The sequence below is a fragment of the Vigna angularis genome, chromosome 11 (assembly GCF_016808095.1).
Source record: "Vigna angularis cultivar LongXiaoDou No.4 chromosome 11, ASM1680809v1, whole genome shotgun sequence".
NCBI lineage: Eukaryota > Viridiplantae > Streptophyta > Magnoliopsida > Fabales > Fabaceae > Vigna > Vigna angularis.
In genome coordinates this window covers 6,167,282-6,193,571 of record NC_068980.1, presented here as the reverse complement: position 1 = coordinate 6,193,571, position 26,290 = coordinate 6,167,282, and the positions used below count along the sequence as shown (strand labels likewise).

General features: G+C 35.3%; 4 protein-coding genes and 1 long non-coding RNA gene across 5 annotated transcripts; 2 read left to right on the top strand and 3 right to left on the bottom strand.

Annotated features, from left to right (window-relative positions):
* Positions 1-1,825: 1,825 nt before the first annotated feature.
* Positions 1,826-5,572, bottom strand: LOC108334104 (uncharacterized). The gene is made up of 3 exons (XM_017569749.2): positions 5,324-5,572; positions 4,983-5,165; positions 1,826-2,209 (listed from the first exon to the last, which is right to left on the bottom strand). Exons 2-3 carry the CDS (start codon positions 5,139-5,141, stop codon positions 2,042-2,044), a joined length of 327 nt encoding a protein of 108 aa, XP_017425238.1. The 5' UTR covers positions 5,142-5,165; positions 5,324-5,572; the 3' UTR covers positions 1,826-2,041.
* A 2,861-nt stretch (positions 5,573-8,433) lies between these two features.
* Positions 8,434-13,699, top strand: LOC128194756 (uncharacterized). The gene is made up of 13 exons (XM_052870805.1): positions 8,434-8,472; positions 9,043-9,100; positions 10,818-10,863; positions 11,393-11,579; positions 11,670-11,795; positions 11,890-12,290; positions 12,430-12,511; positions 12,592-12,681; positions 12,794-12,916; positions 12,997-13,125; positions 13,227-13,330; positions 13,408-13,498; positions 13,586-13,699. Exons 1-13 carry the CDS (start codon positions 8,434-8,436, stop codon positions 13,697-13,699), a joined length of 1,590 nt encoding a protein of 529 aa, XP_052726765.1.
* A 1,702-nt stretch (positions 13,700-15,401) lies between these two features.
* Positions 15,402-17,168, bottom strand: LOC128194713 (uncharacterized). The gene is made up of 3 exons (XR_008246042.1): positions 16,884-17,168; positions 15,944-16,082; positions 15,402-15,443 (listed from the first exon to the last, which is right to left on the bottom strand). It is a non-coding gene; the product is annotated as an uncharacterized LOC128194713 (long non-coding RNA).
* Positions 17,169-18,340: 1,172 nt separating this feature from the next.
* Positions 18,341-19,475, top strand: LOC108334102 (3-oxo-Delta(4,5)-steroid 5-beta-reductase). Its single transcript, XM_017569747.2, has one exon. The coding sequence runs from the start codon at positions 18,341-18,343 to the stop codon at positions 19,469-19,471; it is 1,131 nt and encodes a 376-aa protein (XP_017425236.2). The 3' UTR covers positions 19,472-19,475.
* Positions 19,476-24,054: 4,579 nt separating this feature from the next.
* LOC108332900 (uncharacterized) lies at positions 24,055-25,984 on the bottom strand. The gene is made up of 3 exons (XM_052870804.1): positions 24,488-25,984; positions 24,163-24,400; positions 24,055-24,104 (listed from the first exon to the last, which is right to left on the bottom strand). Exons 1-3 carry the CDS (start codon positions 25,982-25,984, stop codon positions 24,055-24,057), a joined length of 1,785 nt encoding a protein of 594 aa, XP_052726764.1.
* Positions 25,985-26,290: the final 306 nt, after the last annotated feature.

Genomic DNA, 26,290 nt, shown 5'->3' with positions numbered 1-26,290 from the left:
AATTATATTATTATAGCAAACTTTCAGACTCAGCAGATAAACTTGTAATGCAAAATAAATTAAATGAGCAAAGTACAAGGACTTTTGATGGTCCCTAACGTGAGTTTCAAGAAATTCGAAATCAATTCTTTTTTCCATACACGTAATACGAGAACATTTATAATGACAAGAAGTAAAACCTATAAATTTCATAATTAATTAAACATCTTCAATGCAAAAATATCATATAGTAAAGGATATTTAATTTGAGATAAAGAGACTTGTTAAAATGATGAGAATAAAAATTATTTTTCATTTTATAAAATTTATAAATGCTAATAAAAAAGATAATAGAAGTGTTAATCTTATAAACTTTCGAGAAAATCTTAGAAATAATATATCATATTTGGGTTTGAACTATGAAATTTACACTTAAATTCAGCAATAAGTTGAAATTCATCAATGAAACCTTACAAGAATCTTTGATTATTGGCCATCTACATTGAGTAATTAATAATTGTGTTTTATTTACTGTATTTTTTGTAAATAATATTATTCAATTAATATTAGAAATAATAAGAAAACAATACGAACGTGGATATAAATATATTCATTATCTAATATAGATGGAGATGAAATGAAAACTTCATACTCATTAAATATAAAGCTTATAATATATATATAATATTACTTCATAAATGATAAGATATAGTTAAACACCATCCACCCATCCGTACCACCCTCCTTTTTTACACTGAAAATTGATGCCTTAGTAAACTTAGTTTTGTGAATGCGCAAAAGAAAATTGTTAATTTTGTCTATCATAGGCTTGAATCTAAAATCATGTCATTTTAAGGATACTCTATAATGAAACTGTAATTTAATGAAATGATAGACGCGAGACTGAAAAAGTAAATAGACTGTTATATGATAGAAACCAACTGGTATAGGAAATGTATTAAATTACTGACACAAGATCTTGTCGATAGTTTATCAAATTAAACAAAACACAGAATACATAAACTGAAATAGAACAACACTGAAGACAGTTTGCATCTTCCAAGTAATCGAGAGCTTGATCTCTCCCTTTCCAGATTTTCTCTCCAATCTAATCTGCTTTTTTTCCCTCCCTTTCTCTATTTTTCTCCTGTTCTGATAACTACCTAAAAGCAGTTATGCTTCGCCCTATAAAATATGGAAAACTATCAAACTGCAAACTGTCAAAAACTATTACAATAACTGTCCTATTTACCATATAGACTCTACTGACTCTTTATTTTTGGCTTCTCCTTTTATAATGCTTACTTACAAGAGATCTAACACTAACCTTCGTTACATTGCTTTAATTACTAATTTACAGCGAGAATAGTAAAAACTAAACAATGCCAAGTATAGAAAAGTGGTCTCCAACGTATCAAATCTTGTACATTAAGTGAACTATTCAAACTAAATCTCTTCTGAGTTTAAATATCATAGATCAAATAAAACTACACTCAAATTTTTTAAAGAAATATTATGAGTTTAAATCTTACACATTAAAAAAAAAATATTGAAAAAAAATGTCTCATTTAAAACAGTCATTTAATTTATCAGTAAGAAGCAGGAACTAGTTTTCAACAAAAAATACTTCAAATCTAAAATATCATGAAAAAAATGACAAACCAACAATTTCGTTTTCATTTTTTGGATGGGTTAAATGGGTCAAATAAGTCGGTCTGTTTGACTTAACCGGTATTTCCACCCGTACTTTGTTAATAAGATGTGGATTATTCGTGTACTGCTAACCTGATAAGTGCAAAAGGGACTGTAGAAGAAGAAATCAAGAGAGAAAATGAAAATGTTAAACTACAGAAATGATCAAACCAGTATAAGATGATCATATTTCTATACCATTCAACAACTTTTAGAACAATATTCGAACACTGCACTTTTCATTTATAGTTAAAAACGGTTATTCAAACCAGGACCAAATCTTCTACAACGTTCCCTCCAAATGAATTAGGGAACAACTTCACAGGTTGAGCATAACGAAGAACATCATTGCCGCACTTGCTGCGTTTGCTTAATCCTCTAAAATTTGCTGTCGCTCAAGCTCCAGAATCCGCTCAGCTAGAGGGCTTACAGTGCCATTTATAGTTCCATTGCGTCCTCTACACTGTTGCAATTGTTCCTGGAGATGCCGTACTAGCTCATTCAATCTTTGAATATTCTTCTCTTGAACTAAAATAATCTGCGTCCAAGAACACCCAATTCAAGAAAAACATCAGTAAATATCCGATTAAAATAGTATAAGACAATTCTGTCGTAATTTTTGGGAGCTAGGGATAGGCACATAATTCATGTTATAAATGGAGATGATATTGGTTCAGAGGTAGACTTGGGGAATGTGGACGATGAAGAGGATAACAGAAACGAGAAAATGGGAACGTAATTAGTTGAAACAGAGAGAGATCATAACTGAATGGGACAAGTGACATTCAAAATACAAGAAGACTGAGATAGGATGGGGAAGTAGAATATTTTAGTGCAAGGGTAAGACGGGTGAAGTGCACCGCTGAGTGACAAGACAATAGCTTAAAATTGTTCTTTCCTGGTTTCTAGTTGATTTTCACCTGCATAAGGAGTTTGGCTCCGTTTATGAAAATAAATAAAGCTCATCACGTCTTAATCTCTATTGAGTTTGATATCAGAGCTCTCCTGGTCCTAGGAGCTGAATGGTATCCATAAGGATGAGTGGTCAAGTTTAAAGCTTTGAAATGAAGGATGACATATACAGGTTAAGTGGCAGGAAGTTCTTCCAAAGTCAATGGGAAAGATGATGAAGAAGCTGTGTGCGAGTCTGGCTCATTTCAGAAGAGAAAGATCAGAAGGACTGGAGGAAAAGGGCTTGAGGTACCTTATTTCACCAGTAAAGATCAGAAGGACTGGAGGAAAAGGACTGGAGGAAAAGGACTGAGATTAATCAAATTTCAATCGATGACAAGGTGGTGGCAGGTGCAATTTATTTCAAGGATATGATGCTAGTTTCAACAGAGGAGAACTAAGTACACCTGTGGCTCACTTTCAAGAGATCACCATTGGTCAATTACATTAATTATTAATAAGCTTAAAGCAAACAAAATCCATGAAGAGCACAGGAGCAGTTCAAGCTCACCGCTCTGCTTGAACAAGCTGACTAAGAGGTGCTTACTGATGTCCAGGCTGTCTGGATGAAAAACACCTATGTGAATCTGAAACGTGGTTCAGCAGACCTGGGGACACTGATGAAGCTGGATCAACTGGACAAGATTAAAGTCAGGGGTATTGGGGGAGATTTCTTCAGTGCGAAGAACAGATTTTTCCGGTCCATGTGTCAGAGTAAGTGTTGAAATTTATTCTTTCCTAGTTTGTATTTTATTTTCTATGCTGTGAGGAGCTTAGCTCCGTTTTTCTCAGTAGATAATACCCATCACTTCTTAATCTCAATTATAGAGAAATTATAACATGATAAATGGAGTAAACATTGAGGATGGTATGTGAATATAATACTAGATATGAACAATGAAGATAAGCCACAATAAAACTATCTCATTTTGTGTCTTACAGTTTCAAATTTACTATATAATAATCTTTCACATAACAATTGATCAACATATTGGAATGATCAATGGAAGGGTTGCAACATTATAACGAATGGATGCTCCATTAGCCAATAACAACTAATAAATCTTTTAAACATGCACCAGGGAGTTTTGAAAATGAGACATTCAAAACTGTGCCCATACATGTATCACCGTACCACTGTTACCCCAGTGAGTTTTTAATTGGCATATTATTTCCATTATAACTGTATGAAGTACAAACATGCAAGTCTTTTAGACAGAATGATAATTTTGGAAGTTGGGAACGTCCCAAAAACCAAAGAAAGGGCATAAAACTTTCTGTGTCACAAAGATGACTATTTTGAAAAAATTATACGGAACAGAACCTAAGCACTCCAGATAACCAAACATATGCTGGAAGTTACCAAAACTTCCTTAGCCATGTGCACAAGATGACAGAAGCCACACCAAAGCACATCAGGAATCAGGGGTGGTTAGCAAGGAAAAACCGGTGACTCATGGCTGTAGATTCAAGTTGAAAAAGAGCTAACAAAGGAAAGCAACTAACACTAGCTTGAGAGATTTTGATTGAAGCAATAAGAGTTAAATCACTAAATGAGTGGAAGTGAGAGAGAGCCGTTGGAAAGTACTCCACTATCCCTATCTTCCTTCCCGCCAATTCCTTTCTGCATCTTCTTCATACATATAATCTGTTCTTAGCTTCCAAATCTCTACAACTGGAAAGCACTCCTTCATTAATATTATTAATAATAAAAGTGCAGATAAGAATTTTCCATTTTTGTGCTATTTTAATTACAGGTTCCTTACTGCTAAGCTCAGACCACTCATCTTGATTTCATGAAATTATTAAATTCTGGATACATTTAGTCTCAACTGATTTTGCAGGCTGTTATTTTATTCTTCTTTCTTAAGGGGACAGAAGGATGGGGTGTATGGCCACAAGACTACATAAAAAAGACTCTTGAAAAGTGAACACCAAACTCCCCTTCATCCCTCCAAAAAATCACCAAAATATTTAATAATAAAGAATGAGTGAACCAAAAATGGAACACGGTTGAGTACTTGGAACCTAACCACAACGCCAAATTCATGTACAGCATAATGACACGAATAGATCTAACCAAACACAACCAAGTACATAAACACTCATCCAAACAAATATATTACCGTAGCAACAGTAACCATCTGTGTTGCAATCTCAACACCTCTCAGTGGGAAAATTTTCCTCACTCGATTATTATAACTGAAATGTACCGCATGCAACGTGCAGCGCAAAAAGAGCACAAATCAAAAACTGTAGACAGATGAGTAAAATAAGTACACCACACTAAGCAGATGCTACATCAAACAACACAAGCTACTAGTTATATCAACATAGAGATGCAATTTAAAGCATAAGACCTTCTCCTTTACGGTTTCTTCAGCCTTGGAAATTTGATGCTGCTTCTGAGATACGGTGGGGTTGGAGTCAACATCGGCCACAAGCTGCTGCTTCCACTCGAACTGCGAGGTGATTATAAGTATAATCAGCAAGAAGACAAGCAACATGGGCCTCGACATGGTTCCTGATTACAGACCTAGCACCTGGTCAACATTCAAAGTCAATTAACCACAAAACATACTCAATTAGTTGAATTCGTGCTTCCAAAAAGTAGCATTGAAATTGGGGTTATCGGAATTGTGGAATCGCATAGAAATCATGATCAGCAAAGAAGAGGAAGAAGAAGAAATAGAAGACTTACAGATGGATGTGAGGGAAGAAACCCTAAATTCATTATCGGTTGGTAACGGTTGGGAGTGCGATGTTAGGGGAAATGGAAAAAGCAATTTGTCGAGTGAATTGGAAACAGAGGGAGTGACGCAGTAAGCAAATCAAACTTGGAAGTTAAGAGATTCTTTACCGGCAACGGCAAGAGGGGTACCAAAAACTGCACTGCACCTCGATCTTTCTCTCTCTTTCAACTTTCCACTTTTCTTCTATCTCTCAACCATTTACGGAAGTAAATTCCAAGATCAAAGCCATGATTCGCTGCGGTTGGGAACACCCAATGCTACCCTATACCGCATTTCTAACTGATTATTTATTTTTATTATTTCCTACATCCCTTTACGTAAATTCAATATTTATATTTTGTAAATAAGAATATATACTTCATGGTATTCTCTTTTATACATTTCTAGTTATACAGCCCAACAAATAAGTTCAATAAAACCCCACACAAAAATAAAAAGATAAAATTTAAAAACATTAATTTATCAAATAAAGTTTTAAAATAAAATTATCACTTTCTAATAAAGCTGAACACATAAAACATAAAAATCACATAAAAAAACACAACATAATTCTCAATTTTGTTATGAAACAATAAAATATTTTTGTTATGAGATTGGACTTTTAGAATTTATAACATCACAAATATTTGGAAATCATGAATTAAAAGCACAAATTTAGTTGGATTGCTTTTTGTTTTGACAACGTCAATGTCAGAACACACTTTACAATATCCAGCAAAATGTAAATTAAATAATCATATACAAAATTAGCTTAACCCAAATGGTTGAGTTTTCAAATATTCTTATTATTTTTCAATAAAACTGAAGAGATAATTCGAACCCTAAAAATTGAAAATCATGGTATTCAAATATCGAGACGATTTACAGTCTTAAAGTCCAACAAATACGATCATTAAACCCAACACACAAATAAAAAGAAATAAAATATAAAACTTAAAAGTATTGATTAATTATATTTATGTTAGGACTTTAACGTTTGATGTGTAATAAGTTTCCAATAAAAGAATGTTAAATATAAAAGAAACAACAATAATAATAATAACAACAATAACAATAATAATAATAATAACAACAATAATAATAATAATAATAATAACAACAATAATAATAATAACAACAATAATAATAATAATAATAATAATAATAATAATAATAATAATAATAATAATAATAATAATAATACATAGCAATAATAGTTGAATAAAATATGATTAAATAAAGTAAAATAAATTAAAGTAACTAAAATTTTTCAAATTAATTGATGGTCCAGCTTTAAAACATAAATTAAAACAATTGAAATAATAATATTAACTGAAAAAAAAAATATGATTAACTGAAGTCAAATACAGGAAAGTAATCTAAAGTTTCCAAATTAATTGATGGTTGCTAAAAATATTGAGTGTTTCGGCAGGATTTAGAACCCTAATCCAAAACATTCAAAGTTGTTTATTTCGATGTCCAGTTCTCCTTGTCCAAGCCGCGGGAGTAAGTGAGCTCGCGTAGTAATCTTGTAATCAAGATTTAGTTATCAGAATTCAAGTTCAATTCAAAGTTACTGTCCTCTTTGTCAGACAAATATTTATAAATTATAATGAGTTTACTGTTAGGTCTGACTCATTAATCATCAATGAATGACATTATTAACTGTCAATAAATGATAATTATTTTCATTAACTCCCCGGCAGTTATTACTATTGATTACCTTAACGGCTATTTCTACCGATCGGTTAACTGTTTGTCCACTCAGTTCATTTGCCTGAGAGGTATCATCGGTCGGCCATAAGCCCAAAATAACTTAGAGGCTCTCACCGAGTTGAAAAATGTTCATTGTCGATCGATTGCTCAAAGTTGGCCAAGTAGTTTGTATACAGAGTCCTATCATCTACACCGAAAAAAAATAAGACTAGAATATTGAACGGTCAGAAAAATATAACTGATAAAATTAAGATATTTTGAGTTGAGGCCAGACGATCGAGCAAGTGAGACTATTTGGTCTCAAATCCATATTAGGATTATCACGGGTGAGTTGTAGGTGTTTTAATGTCTTTCAACCTTAATTGAAGACATTAAGGAGAAGGAAATATTTTCCTCTTTCAAACCTGCATTTTGAATCCATGTATAATAATATATTATGGAATATAATATATGATAATTTTTTTATTATCTGATAAATCCAAAGTGGCCAAGTTTGCAGCTGTGACGTTTTTGCATGAGATATTCTCTAAAGAGTTTCCCTCCACTGATAGAAACTCCAAAATAGTTGTCTGATGCTTCTCGGTATCTTGCCAGTAATTTGGTTATAAGATAATGACCGAAATATGTGTTTGCTTGTAATTTGTTATCTGAGACAAGATGAGACTCTTGCAGTTTGAAGCTGAGGAGTTCTTGCTTCTCTCTGTCTATGCATTTTGCTTCACCACTCATTTGAGTTGTTGAACGTCACAGTAATTCATGAGGCAAGCAAAGAAAGCAGTAGAAGAACATAACATGTTTTTAGAAAATAAGCACTCATTTTTTTTTCTTTTCCTGAGATCAATCTGAGTAAATAAGAGTATTGGCCCAAATCGCGTCTCTCGACGCTGCCAACAACAGTGCTATCCGAGCACGTGGCGGCGCTGCACTTGCCGGTCGGCAAGACCAATGGGCGCGCGGCCCCTTGAGGTCACTACCCACTGCCAGCAGCGCCGCCGCAAGCCCCTTCTTCAGCACCGCGAGCCCTTCTCCACCGCCGTGAGCTCTTGCACATCTGCTCGCATCCGATGCAGCTCGGCGCTCACTACGGCAACAGCGGGCACCTCCGCAACCACCTTCAGCGATTTCTCGCGGATCTCGCACACTTTCCCGTCGCGCTCGACCCTGACCTTGGCAACCGTTACGAAGGGGCGATGAACTCATCCTGCGTGGTGGCGAGGATGGTGCCAATGCCGGCTCCGGTGATGATGTTGAAATAATCGGCGATTTGCGTGTGAGGATCGCTGGTTTGGGATCGGATGTGGTCCTCGAGGTGGACGAGGGTGGCGCCGGAAGCAATGGCGGTAGATGTGACATTGACGCTGACATGGTCTTCGTCAACGTCGATGGCGGTGGATTTGATACTGTGTGCTAACGAGCTCCTCATCAGTTTCCGAGCAAGAAGATTCGCAAAAATTTTGAACCAGGAGACTATGATAACGCTGATCTAATGGTCATAGACCTTTCTGTAATGGTCTTGAAAATTTTCCCCAAACCGAATGAGTTGAGGGACGTGTTCTCGCCTCCACGCTGTAAGCCTTCCCAGGTTTTTGAAACAATGTTGTGCGGTGAACCTCTTGAGTGTAAAAAAGAGAAGATAATTTTTTTATATTGTGTTTTTTGTTTCCTCTCGTATATCACCCGCGGACTCCCACAAATATTTTTTCTTTTTCCTGCACTTTATCAAGAAAAGTTATTTAGAAAAGAGCAGTAATACAATGACACGCCTACGTGTCACTTACACTCATATGACATGCGCCACGTCATTTTTTTTTTTTAAAATGTTTACTGACTGAGGCTAAAATTGGGAAAAAGGTAAATTTGTGTTTCCTTCTTCTTTCCGTGGTGAATGAAAAATACCATCTAGGTTTACTTTCTCTTACTTTCCTCTGTCGTTGTCCCTCCTTCTTCATTGCTTCCCATTTGTGTTTTTGAGGTGGTTGAATCGGTGGTTGTGGAGGTTTCGGGTGGCTGTGCAGTTGACGGTTGTGGAGGTCTCCTGTTGGCGTTTTGATTTGTGTCGCTTGTGTGGTGTGTGACTTTGAGGTAGGGGTTTTTTCAATTTTTTTCTATGGTAGTTTTACCCTTTTGAGCACTTGGGGTCATGGACCCATTTATTTGTCGCTATGTGTAGACAGCATGTATGTGTTATTTTAGCGGGATCGATTGAGGCCTAAAATGGGGTCCATTTGTTTCTTTGTTGGGGAGCTTGAGAAAGGCAGTGATAATTTTTTATCTAAGAACTTTATTGACCGTGGTGGGTTTGGGTTGTTTCTTTAAATCTGTCATCTTCCTCTTTGTCATGATTAGCACTTTAGGAATGAAAAAGCTTTATTCTGATATAGAAAGAACAAAGGGATGGAGACCTCTTACCTAAGTATAACTGATTTTTAAGTTCCATTTATTCATGATATACCAAGTACTGTTTTTAATTGTAATAAAAATACTGATGTTGTGTTTTTATAAAAGCCAAAGTGTGTTCTTTTATAAAACAAATTGTACACTAAAATGCTGGTACTTTGTAGTATCTTTTGAGTTCTTTATTTGCATCGAAATAATGTTGTTTACGCTGTTTTGGGCTGATTAAAATGTGATAAAACCTTGTTGTCCCATGCTGTTAAAAATGCAGTAAAATTCTTGTTGTATTGTGCTGTTTTGATGGTTGTTACTGCACCAAAAACTATACTGTTTTAACATAAAAATGCTGTAGAAATTGTTGTTGTATCTTTTTGTCCTTAGCTTCTTGTTTCCTACCAATAGCTTTGTTGTTTGCTCCCAAAAGCCTTGTTGTATGCTACCAAAAAGCTTTGCTATTTATTGTTATGATACATATATAAAAGCTTTGCTATATTGCTGTAAATTATGCAGAAAAATCTTTGATGTTTTGGTTAAAAAGCAACATAAAATATTTGTTGTTGGTTGTTATAAAACTGGTATAAAATCTTGCTATTTTTCTAAAAACAATACTTCCTGAAATGATTTTGGTGGACCACGATTGATGTTAGAATGGTAAATTGATTGTAGAATATATATATATATATATATATATATATATATATATATATATATATATATATATATGGATAATGGATGCTGGTTGGTTACGTCGAAATGGTGTTTTAAAGATGTATAGTAATGCTAATATTACTTGTGTTATTATGATGGGTGTTAAAGGGTTGGGTGTTGTTAATCTAACTTTAAGACTCTAATGTTGGATGGAGTGATTGTGTTGACCTTAATTATGCTTTGTTGTACCCTTATACAAAAACATGTTTTAATAAAATGACTGTTTAAATGAGATAAGTAGACTTATACATGAACCTGATTCCATGATTATGTTTTGTTAAGACATATTAGATATTGAATAAAGTAGAGTGCATGATAAAATATGCTTTGTACATTATATGACTCTATGTTATGGTGCATGGGATGAAGGGTTGAATTGGGCATGTCTGTAAAATATGTTTGAACATGCACAGATGTATGAAAATGAAAGGGATATGTTTTACGCATTGGTACTGCCTTTATATTGTTTGGTGTGTAATGTTGTCCTTAGGTGATTGCAATGTGAATAATGTGTTGTTTTGGATAATTGAGTGAACAATCTGATGATATGAATGAGTTAAATACATATTATTTTACCAATATATTAAATTGAACTTGTCACTCTCATTATACAATGATGTTGATTGTGTTTGATAAAATGTGCAGGATATAGTGATATGGACAGAGAAGTTAATGAACCTGTAAGTATGCTGTAATTGTTTCAATTTAATATTTATTAGGTAGATTGTTGCATTTATTATACTAAGATATGGTTTGGTTTATACTTGCAGGGTACAGTTAGAGTTAGGCACCGAGTACAAACCCAACCTATAGTTGAATTAAATGCTTCCCTGTCATCCTTTCATAAGGAAAGAATAAAGTCGACACCTTTTAAATTTTTAGTCGATTTGGTGGACAATATCGTTATTTCTAGCCCCATTCTTGTAGAATTAATTAGTAGGTGGGATGTCGTACATAAGGCTTTTAGGATCAGGGAGAATTTAGTCCCTTTTACAGTTGAGGATGTGTGTTTTTTTTTAGGTTTGTCAAATTCTGGTCAAACTTTTAATCTAGAAAATGATGTCGGTGGCATTGTTAATAACTTTTTTAGGGATGAGGACATAACAAGTTTGACTATAATGGAAAAGTTGAGGGATAAGAAATTTAAAACAAAAAGAAAATGTTGACAATTATTGTAGGTTGTATATATTGTTAACATTTGGAATATTTTATTTTCCTAGGAATAGTAATGTGATAAGCAGTGTCCCTTTTAGTAAATTAGATAACATTGATGAACTAAATATATACAACTGGGGTGATGTTGTATATAGTTTGATAAAAAGTAGTTTGAATCGGGCAACGGATAAATACAACCGCAAAACATACCATGATGCTATACACATAGTTGGTTGTGCAGCAGTATTACAGGTGTGTTTTAACAATTATTTATTTAATTGTTACAAAATAAATGTGTATTTTTTATCGAAAAAATTTGAACAATTTTGATGAACTTTGCAGTTATGGGTTGTGGAACACATAAGTTTGTATGATATTGGAGGTAGGAGTATTTATCCTCGAATTCTTCATTGGATTGTAATTAAAGATAAAAGGAGAAAAATAATATCAACTTTTGAACGCACTGAGGTAATTCCATTTGTTTTGATATTTTGGTTACATTTGTCGTGTTATTGCCTTGATATTATTTGTTCTTTATGTAAAATTGTATTTGTTTTTGAAGATATTATGGGATTTCCATTTGAGTGAAGAACAATTTCAGAATGAGGAAATCAAGGAATCACTTGGTTCTATTGGGGAGACTAATAGTAAGTCCTACAATGACAACTTAGACTTTGCTAGAGTTGTCGAAGAGCAAAGGCTCTTGAGGACAAGGGTTGATAAGCATGCAGAACGCCTTCTGGAGTTACAAAGAAGTATAACACGGTTGGAAGAAGAGGTTTTGAATGAGATGCCATCTTTTAATGATGGTATGGAAGGGCCTTCGACAGATGACAAAGCAAGAGATTTGGCTGTTGTCAATTTTGTGGATGGGGGTGTGGAGGGACCCTCCATAAATGAGAACATCGTTTTTTCAAATGTTTACAGAACTTGCACTTCGGGGCTTTGTAATGATGGTGCTGAGTAAGTTATACACAAAACAATGTTTATATATATATATATATATATATATATATATATATATATATATATATATATATATATTTTATGATTTATAATTGTGTTTGAAATGAACATTATCATGAAATTGTGTTGTATGTAGAGTACTTTTGGAGGTGTCAAACAACATGTTGACCATAGCAGACTTCAAATGCTTACGACCACGTGGAAAAATTGATAACATGGTAAGTTGTGTAATGAACCAAAACTTGTTGTATAACAACCAATTATGTGAGTGTATAACTTCGATGAACTTTTGGTGTAGGTTATGTTGTCTGCCACTGGGATGATTGTGTATAATCAATTGCAACTATCTGGAACGATTAAACGGTGTTGTTTGAATCCATTTTTTGCGGTATGTAAGGATTAAATTGTTGAATGATAAAGCTTTGTACTTGTTGATATTACTTATTGGCGTATTTAAGGATTGAATTGTTTGAACCAATTTTATGGATGAAATATTTTAGACAATGGTTATGGAGAGAATGAAGATTCCCAAAAAAAAGCGAGAAGCATTGCCAGCAACAGATTATCATCATTTCTTCCAACCTCAATCATTTCCATTAAATGTGTTGTTAACATCTGAATTTGTAAGTATATGTGTTCTGTTATAGGTTTATCATACCATGTGTTCTTCAATGTATTGATGTTTGTGGTTGTGGTTCTTTAGTTATTTGTGCCCACTGTTGGTGATGACCATTGGTGGTGCTATGCTGTAAACTGTCAATCAAGAGAAATGTTTATTTTGGATTCTCTTGGTCACAAAAGGCGGCGTAGAAAAAGTATTGACAAGGCTATGGTAAGACATATTTTGTTGTATTGTTATCCCTTTAAGTGCACTTTACTGTTACAATAGAAGATTTACAAGAGTATTGAATGTGTTCAATATCAATTTGTAAGGTTGCCATTTTGCAAGAATTATTCAATATGATTGACATAGACTCAAACTGTAAGGAGCAGGAATTGAAAGTGATCGAAGAAGATTTGCCTGTGCAACCACCTACGTTAGTGAACTTGCTGGTGTTGACAATTTATTAAGTTGTGTCATATGATCACTTTATAATATTTGTTTAATTTGTAGGTATGATTGTGGTATATTGGTCATCAAGTATATTGAGTTATGGGATCATACACCTAAATTTGATGGGAAAAAAATGCCCGATTACACAATGGTTAGTATGATTTATGTATATGTTTAAATATGATTTATGATAAAACGTTTTTTAGTGTAAAATTTAACAAGAGTATTGTTATTGCAGGAACAATTACAAGTTCTACGAGAACAAATGGTTTGTCAATGGGTATTACACGAAGATAATGTTCATCGTACAAGGGTATTGCAGAAATGTGGGATGGGATCCTTTAGGCATTGATTAAGGCATGAAGTAGGACAACATCAACAACTTCAATACATTGAAGTAGGGGAACAATTAATGTACATTTTCAATAGAATGTCCACAAAATATGATTGATTAGGATTCAATTATCGTTACTGGTTTTAAAGTTGTTTAGTTTATGTAATGAATTATAAAATGGTATTTTGATGAAAATTTAAGTTTGTTTATTCATACAAGTTTGGCTACCAATCATATTAATGAAATTTGTCCTAAGAAATGTGATGATTGATATTAAAATAAACCACTTTTATTGGTGTTGAGAAACTCTTTAAAAAATAACCATATACAACATAGTACATAAGCACTTACTGGACCTAAGAAATCAATGATTGATATTCAATTAAACCAATTATATTCTGGTTCGTAACCTCTTTCATAAATAACCAGACACAACTTAATAGATAACCACTTACTGCAACTAAGAAATGAATGATTGATATCCAATTGAACCACTTCTTTTCTTGTTCAGAACCTCTTTCACAAATAACCACATATAACATACTACATAACCACTTACTGCACCTAAGAAATGAATGATTGATATTCAATTAAACCAATTATATTCTTGTTCAGAAGCTCTTTCATAAATAACCACATACAACTCAGCATATAACCACTTACTGCACTTAAGAAATGAATGATTGATATTCAATTAAATCAATTGTATTCGTGTTCAGAACATCTTTCAGAAATAACCACATACAACTTATTAAATAACCACCTACTGTACCTAAACAAAGGGATTATTCCTATTGAAATAAACCACTTCTATTCTTGTTGAAAACCTCTTTAACAAATAACCACATATAACATAGTACATAACCACTTACTAGACCTAAGAAATTAATGATTGATATTCAATTAAACGAATTATATGCTTGTTCATAACGTCTTTCATAAATAATCACATACAACTTAGTATATAACCACTTACTGCACCTAACAAATGAATGATTCATATCCAATTAAACCACTTCTATTGTTCTACAAACTAGAATTATATGTTTGTCTCTTCCTTACACACAATGCAGCATCACACAAACTAGAAACCAAATACTCATAAATAACACCCGCCCAGTTATACTTTCCCATACATGAAAAATCATCTAATAATTCAAATAAACCAAAATGAACTTTTCCACCTCTATTTGGAAACAAAAACTCAGTCAACCCTAGCAACAAATACAATCTACAAACATCAACCACTTCATCCCCTTTTATATGCTTTTGAAGCTCTTCATAAACATGATGTATAGTTACATCATTTGTATCAAACAATCTTCTACTATAACAATCAACTTCCTCTTTAAACAACTTAAACATGTCTCCATTAACCCTAACACCTAAACCTAAGCAAACGTCTAACTTAGTGAATGGAATAAAGACAGACCTAACTTCAAACCCACCCCTCCTCTTTGACCATCTACTACACAATTCTAGAAGTAGTGTCCTACTCATTTTGGCTTCCACATCAATGGACAGTAGCCATCCAAAAGGAGTTCTTTGTATAAACGTCTTCTGCACATCCGTTAATAATGTATTGACATGTGCCAAGTATTTTGTCCTACATGAATGTCGTGCATAAACCTATATATCAAAGTAAACAATTCAAAAAGTGAAATAGACCACTTCAGGAAATCAATTTTAAACACAAAAAATCATCATGTGCATTCAAACTTGTTCTTCCATAATGACTGTTCCAACTATATCTATGCTTTGACTGCATGTCCATAAAATAAAAAACTTAGACTTCAAGCCATAAAATATTTAACTGGGAGACATATATAGACACATCTCTCACAACAGAATCACATTGATAAACCTTATATAATAATTATATTTTCAACCTACTCAATTTCATCTGTCACTCATATACCAAAAAGACATCCAACTTATAAGAACCATGGTGGTTGTGCATAGAAAATACATCCAACAGTATTAAAATTAATTAAATAAATTTCACAATATTACAGAGCGTTTTTTTATATTACAAATATACATATTTTAAAGCATTATCAAACAATAAATTTCGTTTGTTTATATTAAATGAGATAAACTTGATTACAACAAATTTTATACAAATAATTACAAGCGCATGGCCAATGCATAATTAGAAATTTCAATTAATGGAAATAATTCCCATATTCTTTTTCTACATAGCAAAAAATCCAAGTCTGCACATTCTATCTAACGAGGCTCAATAATTATGATAGTTACTACCTTGAAAAAAAGGATGGAAAAGAGATATGTTATGTCTGTGATAAGGCATGCCTCAATTTTCTAAGTGCCTGACTCATCAATTCATGTGAGCATCACCCATTTCACCATCAACATCACCTTTAGGAACAAGTGCAGCCACCTATCATGAAGAGAATGCAAAAAGTTAGTTGCCAGTGGACGTGCATTTAAACTAATTCAAGAAGATGTTGATGACATTGTATAAACCATACAGAAGAAAAAACAAAACAAAAGGGAGAAATGCATACAATGTTCAAAGAGGAACACTAAAATTGCTTTCATTGTTACCATCTGAAAACCAAACTAAACAGGTCTACAAATAAGGGTTTTCAGATGATAAAATCCAAAAAGTCAAATGTAAATAAGGGTTTTCACTCTCAACAGCTACCTATTCAGGGGAGAAACCAAATGTAAATATTCCACTTCAATCAACTCCCTATTCAGGGGAGAAACCAAATGTAAATATTCCACTTCAATCAACTCCCTCGTTGGTTACAATCCTTAATACGTATCCCTTTTTCAGACATTGACAACCACCTCTAATAAAATGCATCCCTCCGAAAACCAACATTGCATTTCGCACGCATCAGGCACGACACAAGTTACAAATCAAGCAAACCAGATTTGTCATAAATCAATATTAGTTTACAATACAGGACAATCAAATTTGTCAAACAGGGAAACTAACCAAAATAATATGCCAAATTAGACATTCAAACACAGTTTTCAAATTAGACAGAGATAACTCCCCAAACCGTCTTCTCTCAGTGCTCGTCACGGATTGAGAATTTAGTGTTCTCCCTACCGCAACTCTCCCTCAGACCACCTTGCCCCCTTTAGTCTAGGGTTCACCAAAATGAAGCAAATACAAATGGAAAAATACAAAAATCATGACAAAAGAAGAAACAAAGAAGAACCATACACCCTCCGATTAAGTGGCACCCATGGAGTTCTCGCCTTCTCTATCAACCGAACCCTACCACAGCACGCTCTTCCACTTCTCCGCTTCTCTATCACCCCCAACCCTAGCAAAGCACGAAGAGCTCTTCCAAAATGTGAAATCAGACAAACTGGAAAACTGAATACAGAGAGCACCCTAAATAAAACGCAGCGTTTAATTTAAAGGGTAAATGACAATATCACCCTTCTGTACATTCACAAAATTTGGGCCCCACCGCGTGTCATATGAATGTCAAAAACTTTGGCCGTGTCAAAGTATTCTTTTTCTTTAGAAAAGTGCACCCAAGATGAATCTTGAATAACATATGCATGTTACGTGCGTCATCGGTCCTTGCACTTTGCTACTGAATAAATCTTTTTCCTGAATAAACTTTGAATAATATGATATTGAATTAAATTATTCAATAATAATAAAATAAATTTAGGATGGTTATATATAAAACAATTATAAAAACATATTCATGTTTAAACATAGCTCTAGCGAGTGACGATGCTGGTTGATATTGGTAGTGAAATTTTTTGTCATCGTGGATCGGGGCCAATAGACAAGGCCTTATCATAATGATAGTGAGACCGAGCGCTTGTCTGACTCCTAGTGGCCAAAAAGAGGATGTCACTCGGCCTCACGGTGGGCGCCAAAATGTTTCAGCAGGATTTAGAACCCTAATCCAAAACATTCAAAGTTGTCTGCTCCATCATCCAGTTGCGATGTCTTCTCTCTTCTTCTTGTCCAAGCCGCGGGGGAGGGTGTCTGCAAAAGACACGACGCTCAAGTGAGTGACCTCGCGTAGTAATTTTGTAATCAAGATTAGTTATCAGAATTCAAGTTATCTGTCCTCTTTGTGAGACAAATACTTATAAATTATAATGAGCTCACCGTTAGATCTGACTCATTAATCACCAATGAATGACAATATTAATTATCAATAAATGACAATTATTTTCATTAACTCCTCGATAATTATTACTATTGATTAGTTTAACGGCTGATTTTACGGATCGATTCATTGACTTGAGAGGTATAATCGGTCGACTGACTCTTCTACACCTTTACCGTTCGGTCGGCTATGAGTCCATAATAACACAAATATTAAACAATTAAATATTATATTAGCTATAATATAGATATTATTATAATAATTTGTATAGATTTCATCTTTTAATATAGGTATTGTTTAGCACTATGATCGAAGGTTATGACAAAGGATAACATTATACTTTTCCTATATATTTTTTTGCTATTTGTTGAGTCATGTTTCATTTCAAATACTTACAGGATTGTTTATTAGAAAAAACACTCCAAAAAGAATAGAATATAGAAAACATGATTCATGTTACAACATATTCTTTAAATTCAACCTCAAGCTGTTACACACAACCACACAAAATTATTTCTTCCTGGTGTGGAGAACAACAGTGATGGAATCCCAAGCTTTTGTGGCACTAGTAGCTGGTGTCACAGGGATGGCTGGGCTGAGTCTAACCCAAGCCCTCAAGCAGCCCAACTGTCCCGGAGGCCCATGGAAAGTTTACGGCGTCGCTCGCAGGCCCCCGCCCAGTTGGTTCCCTCCTTCCACAGTCGACCACTTCATCACCTTTGACGCTGTCAACTCTTCCGACACACGCGCCAAGCTTTCACCGGTTGCGAGTGAAGTCACTCACCTATTCTGGATCAGCTTGCAGATTCGTGCAGATGAAGAAGCCAACGTGAGAATCAACGAAACCATGCTCCTCAACGTTCTCAGCATCCTCAAATCTTGCACACCTTCAAAGCTCGCCCATGTGACAGTTCAAACCGGCACCAAACACTACATGGGCCCAATTTTCGATCCACTCCTCTCCACCAAACTCATCTCCCACGACCCACCGTTTCACGAGAACATGGCGAGGCTCCCTTACCCCAACTTCTACTACGCGCTCGAGAATCTCGTTGCATCTTTCGTGTCATCGCTCACGTACTCAGTGCACCGCTCCTCTATTATAATAGGAGCGTCGTCCAGGAGTATATACAACTCCCTGCTCACGCTAGCAACCTACGCTGTGATTTGTCGCCACGTGGGATTGGCGTTTCGGTACCCGGGGACGAAGTACACGTGGGAGCATTTCTGTGACATGACCGACGCCGGAGTGTTGGCGCAGCAGCACGTGTGGGCTGCGGTTTCCCCTGAAGCTAAAAACGAGGCATTCAATTGCACAAACGGCGACGTTTTCACGTGGAAGAGCGTGTGGAAGTTGTTGTGTGAAGTTTTCGATGTGGAGTTTGTGGCGTTTGACGAAACGCAAAGGTTTGATTTGGTGGAGCTGATGCGTGATAAGGGTTGCGTTTGGAAGGAGATCGTGGAGAAATACGAGCTTCACAACACCGTATTGGAGGAAATAACCTGCTTTGACGCCCTACAAGCGGTGCTACGTTTTAAGTTTCAACATGTATCTAGCATGAACAAGAGTAGAGAATATGGATTTCTTGGTCATGTTGATACCTTCAAGAGTATCAGATTTTGGGTGGAGAAACTCAGAGAGATGAAGATCATACCATCGTATCAACACTGAACTGCATATTTTCTCTGCTTTGAGTTTCCTATAAATGATCATATTTTGGACAAATAAATTGTATAATTGTGATCATGGTTTATGTTTTGTTTTAAGCCAAAAGAATAAATTACCATTGTGATCGATGTGTTATTATTAGTCTGTGATGTGTTGTTACTGGGCTTTGTTACCAAAGTAGGCAAAAATGTGGTATTTATTACCAAAGTAGGCAAAAATTGACTAAAAGTGAAGTCGTGGGGGGTCCAAACGACTTCAAATGAAGAAGTCGTGCCCCCCTGCACGACTTCACACTGCTCATAGCAACAGTGTTGAAGTCGTACACCCCAAAAACGACTTCTGGGTCCTGTAATCGATTACCATTTTGGTAATCGATTACACAATGTTGAAATCCTGACCCCTGCAAGACTGGAAATGTGAAGGCAGAAAACGTACTGGTAATCGATTACGCCATTTTGGTAATCGATTACCAGGTGGGTTATGTTGGAAGAAGCACTCTTGCGTGAAACTTTCTGGAAAAATCGCGCTCGGCACCCCTCTGTCGCGCCCGGGCGCGGACGATCTGTATGTGGACGAGCGTTCACTGAAAATGGACGAGCGTCCACTTCTCCTGCCGAGCGTCCATTGAGTGCATCTCGACGAGCGTCCTCTTAGCTAGATGGACGAACGTCCTCTTAGCTTTCTGGACGAGCGTTCTCTCTGCCTGTCTGGACGAGCGTCCGCTTCTGCCTGGACAAGCGTCCTCTTCTGCCTTGCAAAACAACCTGGTAATCGATTACACATGTTTTGTAATCGATTACCAGTGCTTTTGGTGGCATACAAATTTGAAGCCGTGCAGGTTGGTCATGATTTCAACACTCTGTAATCGATTACCATTACATTGTAATCGATTACAAAGTCTTGAAGTCGTTTTTGGGGTGCACGACTTCAACACTGTTGCTATGAACAGTGTGAAGTCGTGCAGGAGGGGCACAACTTCTTCATTTGAAGTCGTTTGGGCCCCCCACGACTTCCCCATTTTCGTAAATTTGGTTGAATTTGTCCATTTTGGTAATATTATAGGCAAATATGCCTAGTTTGGTGCAAAAACCGTTGTTACTGTCCTATAAAATTATAAAAAAGATTGTAAAACTATAAATCTGAGTCAAAATATCATTTTTCTATATTTTTTACAAAAATCTTTCTATATTCCTTCTGTTGGATTTTGGATTTAGAGTTGTCTACCTAATCAGTTTATTGAAGTGTTTGATTGCCAGATGTATTAGTCGCTTGAGGTATGCACAAACTATTTCGTCCATTATAATATTTTTATTCATAAAAGTTGAATACTAATTAAAAGATTTATAATATTTCATTCAAAATCGTCAACTAAATGAGAGGTAACTCCATAATTATTATAATCACCCGTGAATATTATGTACACAGTTTATTATTTTCTGGAATTAAATATTGTGTCACCAACGGAAATTTCCATAGTGAAGCCAGAATATAAAGATGCATTTCAAACAATTATCTTCCAATTTATTTGAACTTTCTGTTGAACATATTCCATACCATGTGTATAGTTTTATAAGTGTCTGAATTTTTTTAAGTTATGAAAGCGTAGACAAGTGGCTGCCATGGTTGGTGTTCAACGCAACATTATATATATTATCATTCCTCTAAAAAAATATTTATTTTACTTCATTGCTTGGGAGACATTGTTATACTAATTTATAAAATTAAAAAATCTTAGAAATCACGATCATTTTAGTCTTTGTTACGTATAATTTAACTGTTAAATATTTTGATTCAAATTTTTTTAATGATATTTTTTTTTATTTTTTCATTATTTATAGAAAGATGAAGCAGAAATGTCTGGTCAAATTGACTGATGTCAGTGGATTCAATCTGATGACAACTTTTCTGTGTATATGAATTTTCCAAGGTACGAAAGGATCAAAGTTCTACCATTGTTGTCATTGTATAACCCAATCTTCACGCTATTGAAGTTGCACAGTAGCCATCTTCATTTCTACAACCTAATCTTTCACAGTATAAAATTAATCATTCACTATGCACATTCAATCTCATGACCTATTCCTGAGTGAGGTTTTACCTTTCGTTCGAGTTGGTCATTGCAATAAAATCAATAAATAATAATTAATTCAGAAATTAAAAATAATTAATAATTATATTAATTAAGTTAAACACTGTTTTATACTAATAATTATTAGGTTTAATCATTCACTAAGTCCCTATTTTCGCGTGAAATCTCAATTTAGTCCCTTTGTTTCTGTAAATCTCAATTGGGTCCCAAATTTATGAAAATTGCAACAATTGGATCCTTTCCGTTAAACTGTCTCCAACGGCGTTAGTGTGTGTCTTACGTGGCACGCTGTAGTCAGTTTCTTAGCTGACGTGGCTGACTGAAGCAGGGGCAGTGAAGCACGTGGATAAAAAGAAAATGAATGTTTTAAACCAAAATGGGGATTCAGATTTTGAATTGATCGAATTAGGGATTGAGATTCTTCTGACTATTTCTAGGGTTCGTCCAAAGTTCTTTCCATTTCACAAATTGGGGTATCAATTTGGGTATTTAGGGTTTAATCGAAGGGCTGGTTGAATATGCATCCCTGTTCGTCTTCGTCATGCAGCGGGTGGCGGAAGCCAGACAGTAATGTGGTCTGTGGTGGTGGTCGAGGAGTTAAAAACAACAATGGTGGTCCGTTGTGCTATTGTGGGATGAACTGTGTTCTCAGAACTGCAAGAACAGTTAAGAACAGAGGCAAGCAATTTTGGGGCTGCCCTAAGTTCAAGGTAAGGTTTTTTGTTGTTCTTATTTTGAGTTCGAGGGTGCCCTGATTGGTGTTTCGTTGTCACAGAATGGTGGTGAAGATGGTGGTTGCAATTATTTCACATGGTGTGCAGATCATGGGGTTGTTGAAACGGAAAAACCTACAAAGTGTGAAGGCAAGTCTGAGTCTTTGCTGAACAGAGAAGCAATGGAAGGTGGATGGAAGATTACAACTGATTTGGAGTTGTCAGTGAAGAAATTAGGAAATAGGCTTAATGTCTTGTTAGGGATTGTCTCTGTTCTTGTTGTGGTGAACATTATTGTACTTACAATAGTGTTTTTTCGTTCATAGGAATGATTTCATTGTACTTATGATGGAATGTACTTACAATGCAATGAACCAAAGTTATTTTGACTATAAAAGTTTGTATTGTTTGTAACTTTTGGTAAGGAAGTAATTCAAAGTATTGATTCATACTTTTGGCCAAAATATTCTTCGTATTGAACTGTCAACTAATAAGCACAATCATATGAAGTGGTTTCAAAGTGAACTGATAAGCACAAATTACATAAACTTCATAGAATTTTCATTAATCTGAAGCACTATATAAAAGTAGAATGTGTTGATCTTTCTCAGTCATGCCCATTTTCGATGATTCCTGGAGATTTATTGATAGTAATTGGCATAACAATTCATTAATCTGAAGCAATGTTAAAATCTAAAACATAACCATGTTAAAAGATCAACATAACATCAATGCACACAACAGATAAATGGAACCAAATTAAGCATATATGCTAAAATTTAATTAATCTGAAGTAGTACATAAAACTGCTGTCATACAGACCAAAATAACCATAAAAACAGCATCAAGTTCCATAACTTATCAACTGCAGTACCACAATAACGTTTTCCTACATGTACTGCTTTTCTACATAATGTTTTGTAGCCTAAAAAGATTACAAAATTTCATTCCTACTGTCTACTACGGTTGATTCCCAGACTGATGTAGAATTTCAGATTGTTGAGTGGATGGAGTTGCTTGGGTTGCTGATGTACTGGGCACAGTTCCTGCTTGGGTTGCTGATGGGCAACGAGTTCTGTTATGGCCATGTTCTCTACATATGCCACATCTCTTCCGCAAGCCAGATTTGGTCATTCTTGATTCATCCTTCCTCATTTCCCATTGCTCTAGTCTTTGTTTTCTCTTTGGTCTGCCAGGCAATACTCTTTTGTGTGGTGGAGACACATTAGGATATGGAGTAATGTTCCACATGTTGGCTCCATTTAAGGGATATATAATTGTTGAATATGTCTCCACATATCTGGACTTCATGTAGCAAGAGTCAATAAATTGTTCTCCATCAATGTTGAGGAACTTCATTGCAGCCAATGAATGACAACAGGGGATTCCAGTCATCATCCAAGTTCTGCATGTGCATGAGGAGTCATCTATGTTGACTACGAACTTATCTCCATTGTTAGACATGTGACGAACTTCAAATAGCTTGTTGCCTGACCAACTGTGTAGAAGAAGACAACAATAATTATTAACAACAGTAGTAAATTAATATAACAACGAAGTGATTACTGGAATTTACCTAGGAATCCAATTTTTAGTTAACTGAGATTCCTTTCTAAATCTGGATAGGATCTTGGGACAAATGGCTCCAGTAAATGATGATATGCTTGACCTGTTCTTGGCCCATCTTTGCATGAGGTAAAGTCGTATCATCTCCAAGAAAGTAATGATGGGTTTACTCCTGACAGAAAGGAGGACACTGTTGAAGCCCTCACTCATATTGTTTACTAAGGTGTCAGATTTAGCTCTTTTAGTGAACCTTGATCTTGACCAATACCTACAACAAATAATAGAATTATTATTCACATTATATGAATAAGGAATTATGTTTCTACTTTTGAAGACTAACCTTGGAGGGATGGCAATCAAATGCTTATAAGCATCTTCGTTCACTGCTCTTATGTTTCTCATTTCCATCTCCCAGGTTTGTGGATGTGTGGCTGTAGCTGCCCTCCACATTAAACGCTTCAGGTTTTTACCAGGGTATTTCTTCCTGAAGTTGGCATACATATGCCTCACACAAAACCTTTGATCAACTCTAGGAAGCAATTCATCTATTGCATGAAGTAGACCCTGCAATACAATATACCAATTTTGAATACAGCCAACAAATACTTAAGAACTTAAAATGTACAATTACAAATTAATGATTACTATTACCTTTTGTTGGTCTGATATAAAGGTAAATGAAGAACAAATTTCAGCCCCTCCAAGGTCATCTACCAACAGTTCCAAGAACCACCTCCATGAATCCTTGTTCTCAACTTCAACCACACAGTATGCAATTGGCAACATCTGCTCATTCCCTTCTCGGCCCACAGTTGTTAACAACTCACCACCGTACTTACCTTTCAAAAATGCTCCATCTAAACCAATAATTAGCCTGCATGACATAAAACTGTCTTTGCAAGCCTTTAAACATACATAGAATCTCTTGAAAACGACTTTACCCCCCACATCCTCAACCTTTAGTTTCACTACTGACCCAGGATTTTTGGCCACCAACTCATGGGCATAATCATATAACCTTTTATACTGTTCTTTGAAAGAGCCATCAATTTGCTCTGTTGCTATGTTTTTGGCCCTATAGGCCATACACCTTGAAATACCAATGTTCCATTTCCTTTGAACTTTTTCCCTTATATCCACACCCTTAACTGTAGGATTATCTCTAATAGTTTTCTGTATCCTTTTGCTCAACCACTTGGCATCAATTAATTTAAGGTTGAACTCCCTGCTGCAGGTATGGTTGTCCACCATTGTTCTCAATTGCCATGTTTTCACTGCCTTCATATAACCACAATATAACTTCCAAGGGTAGTTTCCTTTTGTACCCACACACTTCAACCTAATTCTTTGTTTATCATTCTTAACAAACTTAATATTTCTTCCATTATCCAACGCATAATTTTTGATAGCCTCCAAAATGTCTTGCTTTTCAGCAAAATATGTCCCAACTTCCCACTTAAAGTCAACCATACTTTTTGGCAACACAAATGTTGTAAAAGTCCCATAACCTTCTACATCGGTATCGTCTTCATCACTTTCTGCTCCACTAATTAATTGTTCAGATTCCCACTCATCATCTGACAAACCTCTATCATTCTCACCCTCCACGTTAACATCAAACATGCTGTCAGAACTCACACTAGAACATGGTCCACTAGAGTCATTTGACATACTTTGGACTTCCACTTCCACATTTCCCTCGAAATCTGCATGTATATCATCATCTATATCACAACCAACATTGACATCAACAAGCCCCTCCAACCACTCATTATTTCCATCACCACTACCATTCTCAAAAGAGGAATTCCAGCTTCGGATTTCCACATCTGCTTCAACTTCCACTTCTTGACCTTCAACTCCAGTAACCTCTTCCTCCATAACAGCCTCAACTTCATTCTCTTCTACGCCTTCATGTTCACCATCACCACCAACTTCCACTTCTTGACCATCACCACCAACTTCCTGAACTTGTTCAACTCCAGTAACCTCTTCCTCCATAACAGCCTCAACTTCATTCTCTTCTACACCTTCATGTTCACCATCATCACCAACTTCCACTTCTTGACCATCACCACCAACTTCCTGAACTTGTTCAACTCCATCAACCTCTTCCTCCATAACAGCCTCCATACTTAAGCTTCCCATCATTAACTAATTTCCCTCCATGGTGAAACACAAGCTCAATATCTTCGTCCATGATGCAAAACACTATATATAAGTATTTATACACCTATAATGTAATCAATTAACGACAAAACATGTATTAAAACCATAACCAAAACGCACTCACACACACAGACAATTATCACTTTAAACATGGGAGGCATGGGGGGACCACAACATTGCAATAAAAAATGGAACACAATACGACGACGGGGACCACAACAATGCAATCAAAAATAAAACACAATACATAGACGGGGACCACCACCCAACATCGCAATATAAAGG

Excerpts from the sequence above, each read along its gene's own strand:
- LOC108334104 (XM_017569749.2), bottom strand. The coding sequence starts at position 5,141 with ATGTCGAGGCCCATGTTGCTTGTCTTCTTGCTGATTATACTTATAATC. Across the intron at positions 2,210-4,982 it reads AAGAAACCGTAAAGGAGAAG|ATTATTTTAGTTCAAGAGAA; the intron begins GTCTTATGCTTT and ends TCTTGGACGCAG.
- LOC108332900 (XM_052870804.1), bottom strand. The coding sequence starts at position 25,984 with ATGGGAAGCTTAAGTATGGAGGCTGTTATGGAGGAAGAGGTTGATGGA. Across the intron at positions 24,401-24,487 it reads TTATATCAGACCAACAAAAG|GGTCTACTTCATGCAATAGA; the intron begins GTAATAGTAATC and ends ATTGTATTGCAG. Across the intron at positions 24,105-24,162 it reads TCCAAGGTTAGTCTTCAAAA|GTATTGGTCAAGATCAAGGT; the intron begins GTAGAAACATAA and ends TATTTGTTGTAG.
- LOC108334102 (XM_017569747.2), top strand. The coding sequence starts at position 18,341 with ATGGAATCCCAAGCTTTTGTGGCACTAGTAGCTGGTGTCACAGGGATG.
- LOC128194756 (XM_052870805.1), top strand. The coding sequence starts at position 8,434 with ATGGTCTTCGTCAACGTCGATGGCGGTGGATTTGATACT. Across the intron at positions 12,291-12,429 it reads CTTTGTAATGATGGTGCTGA|AGTACTTTTGGAGGTGTCAA; the intron begins GTAAGTTATACA and ends TGTTGTATGTAG. Across the intron at positions 12,512-12,591 it reads GTGGAAAAATTGATAACATG|GTTATGTTGTCTGCCACTGG; the intron begins GTAAGTTGTGTA and ends CTTTTGGTGTAG.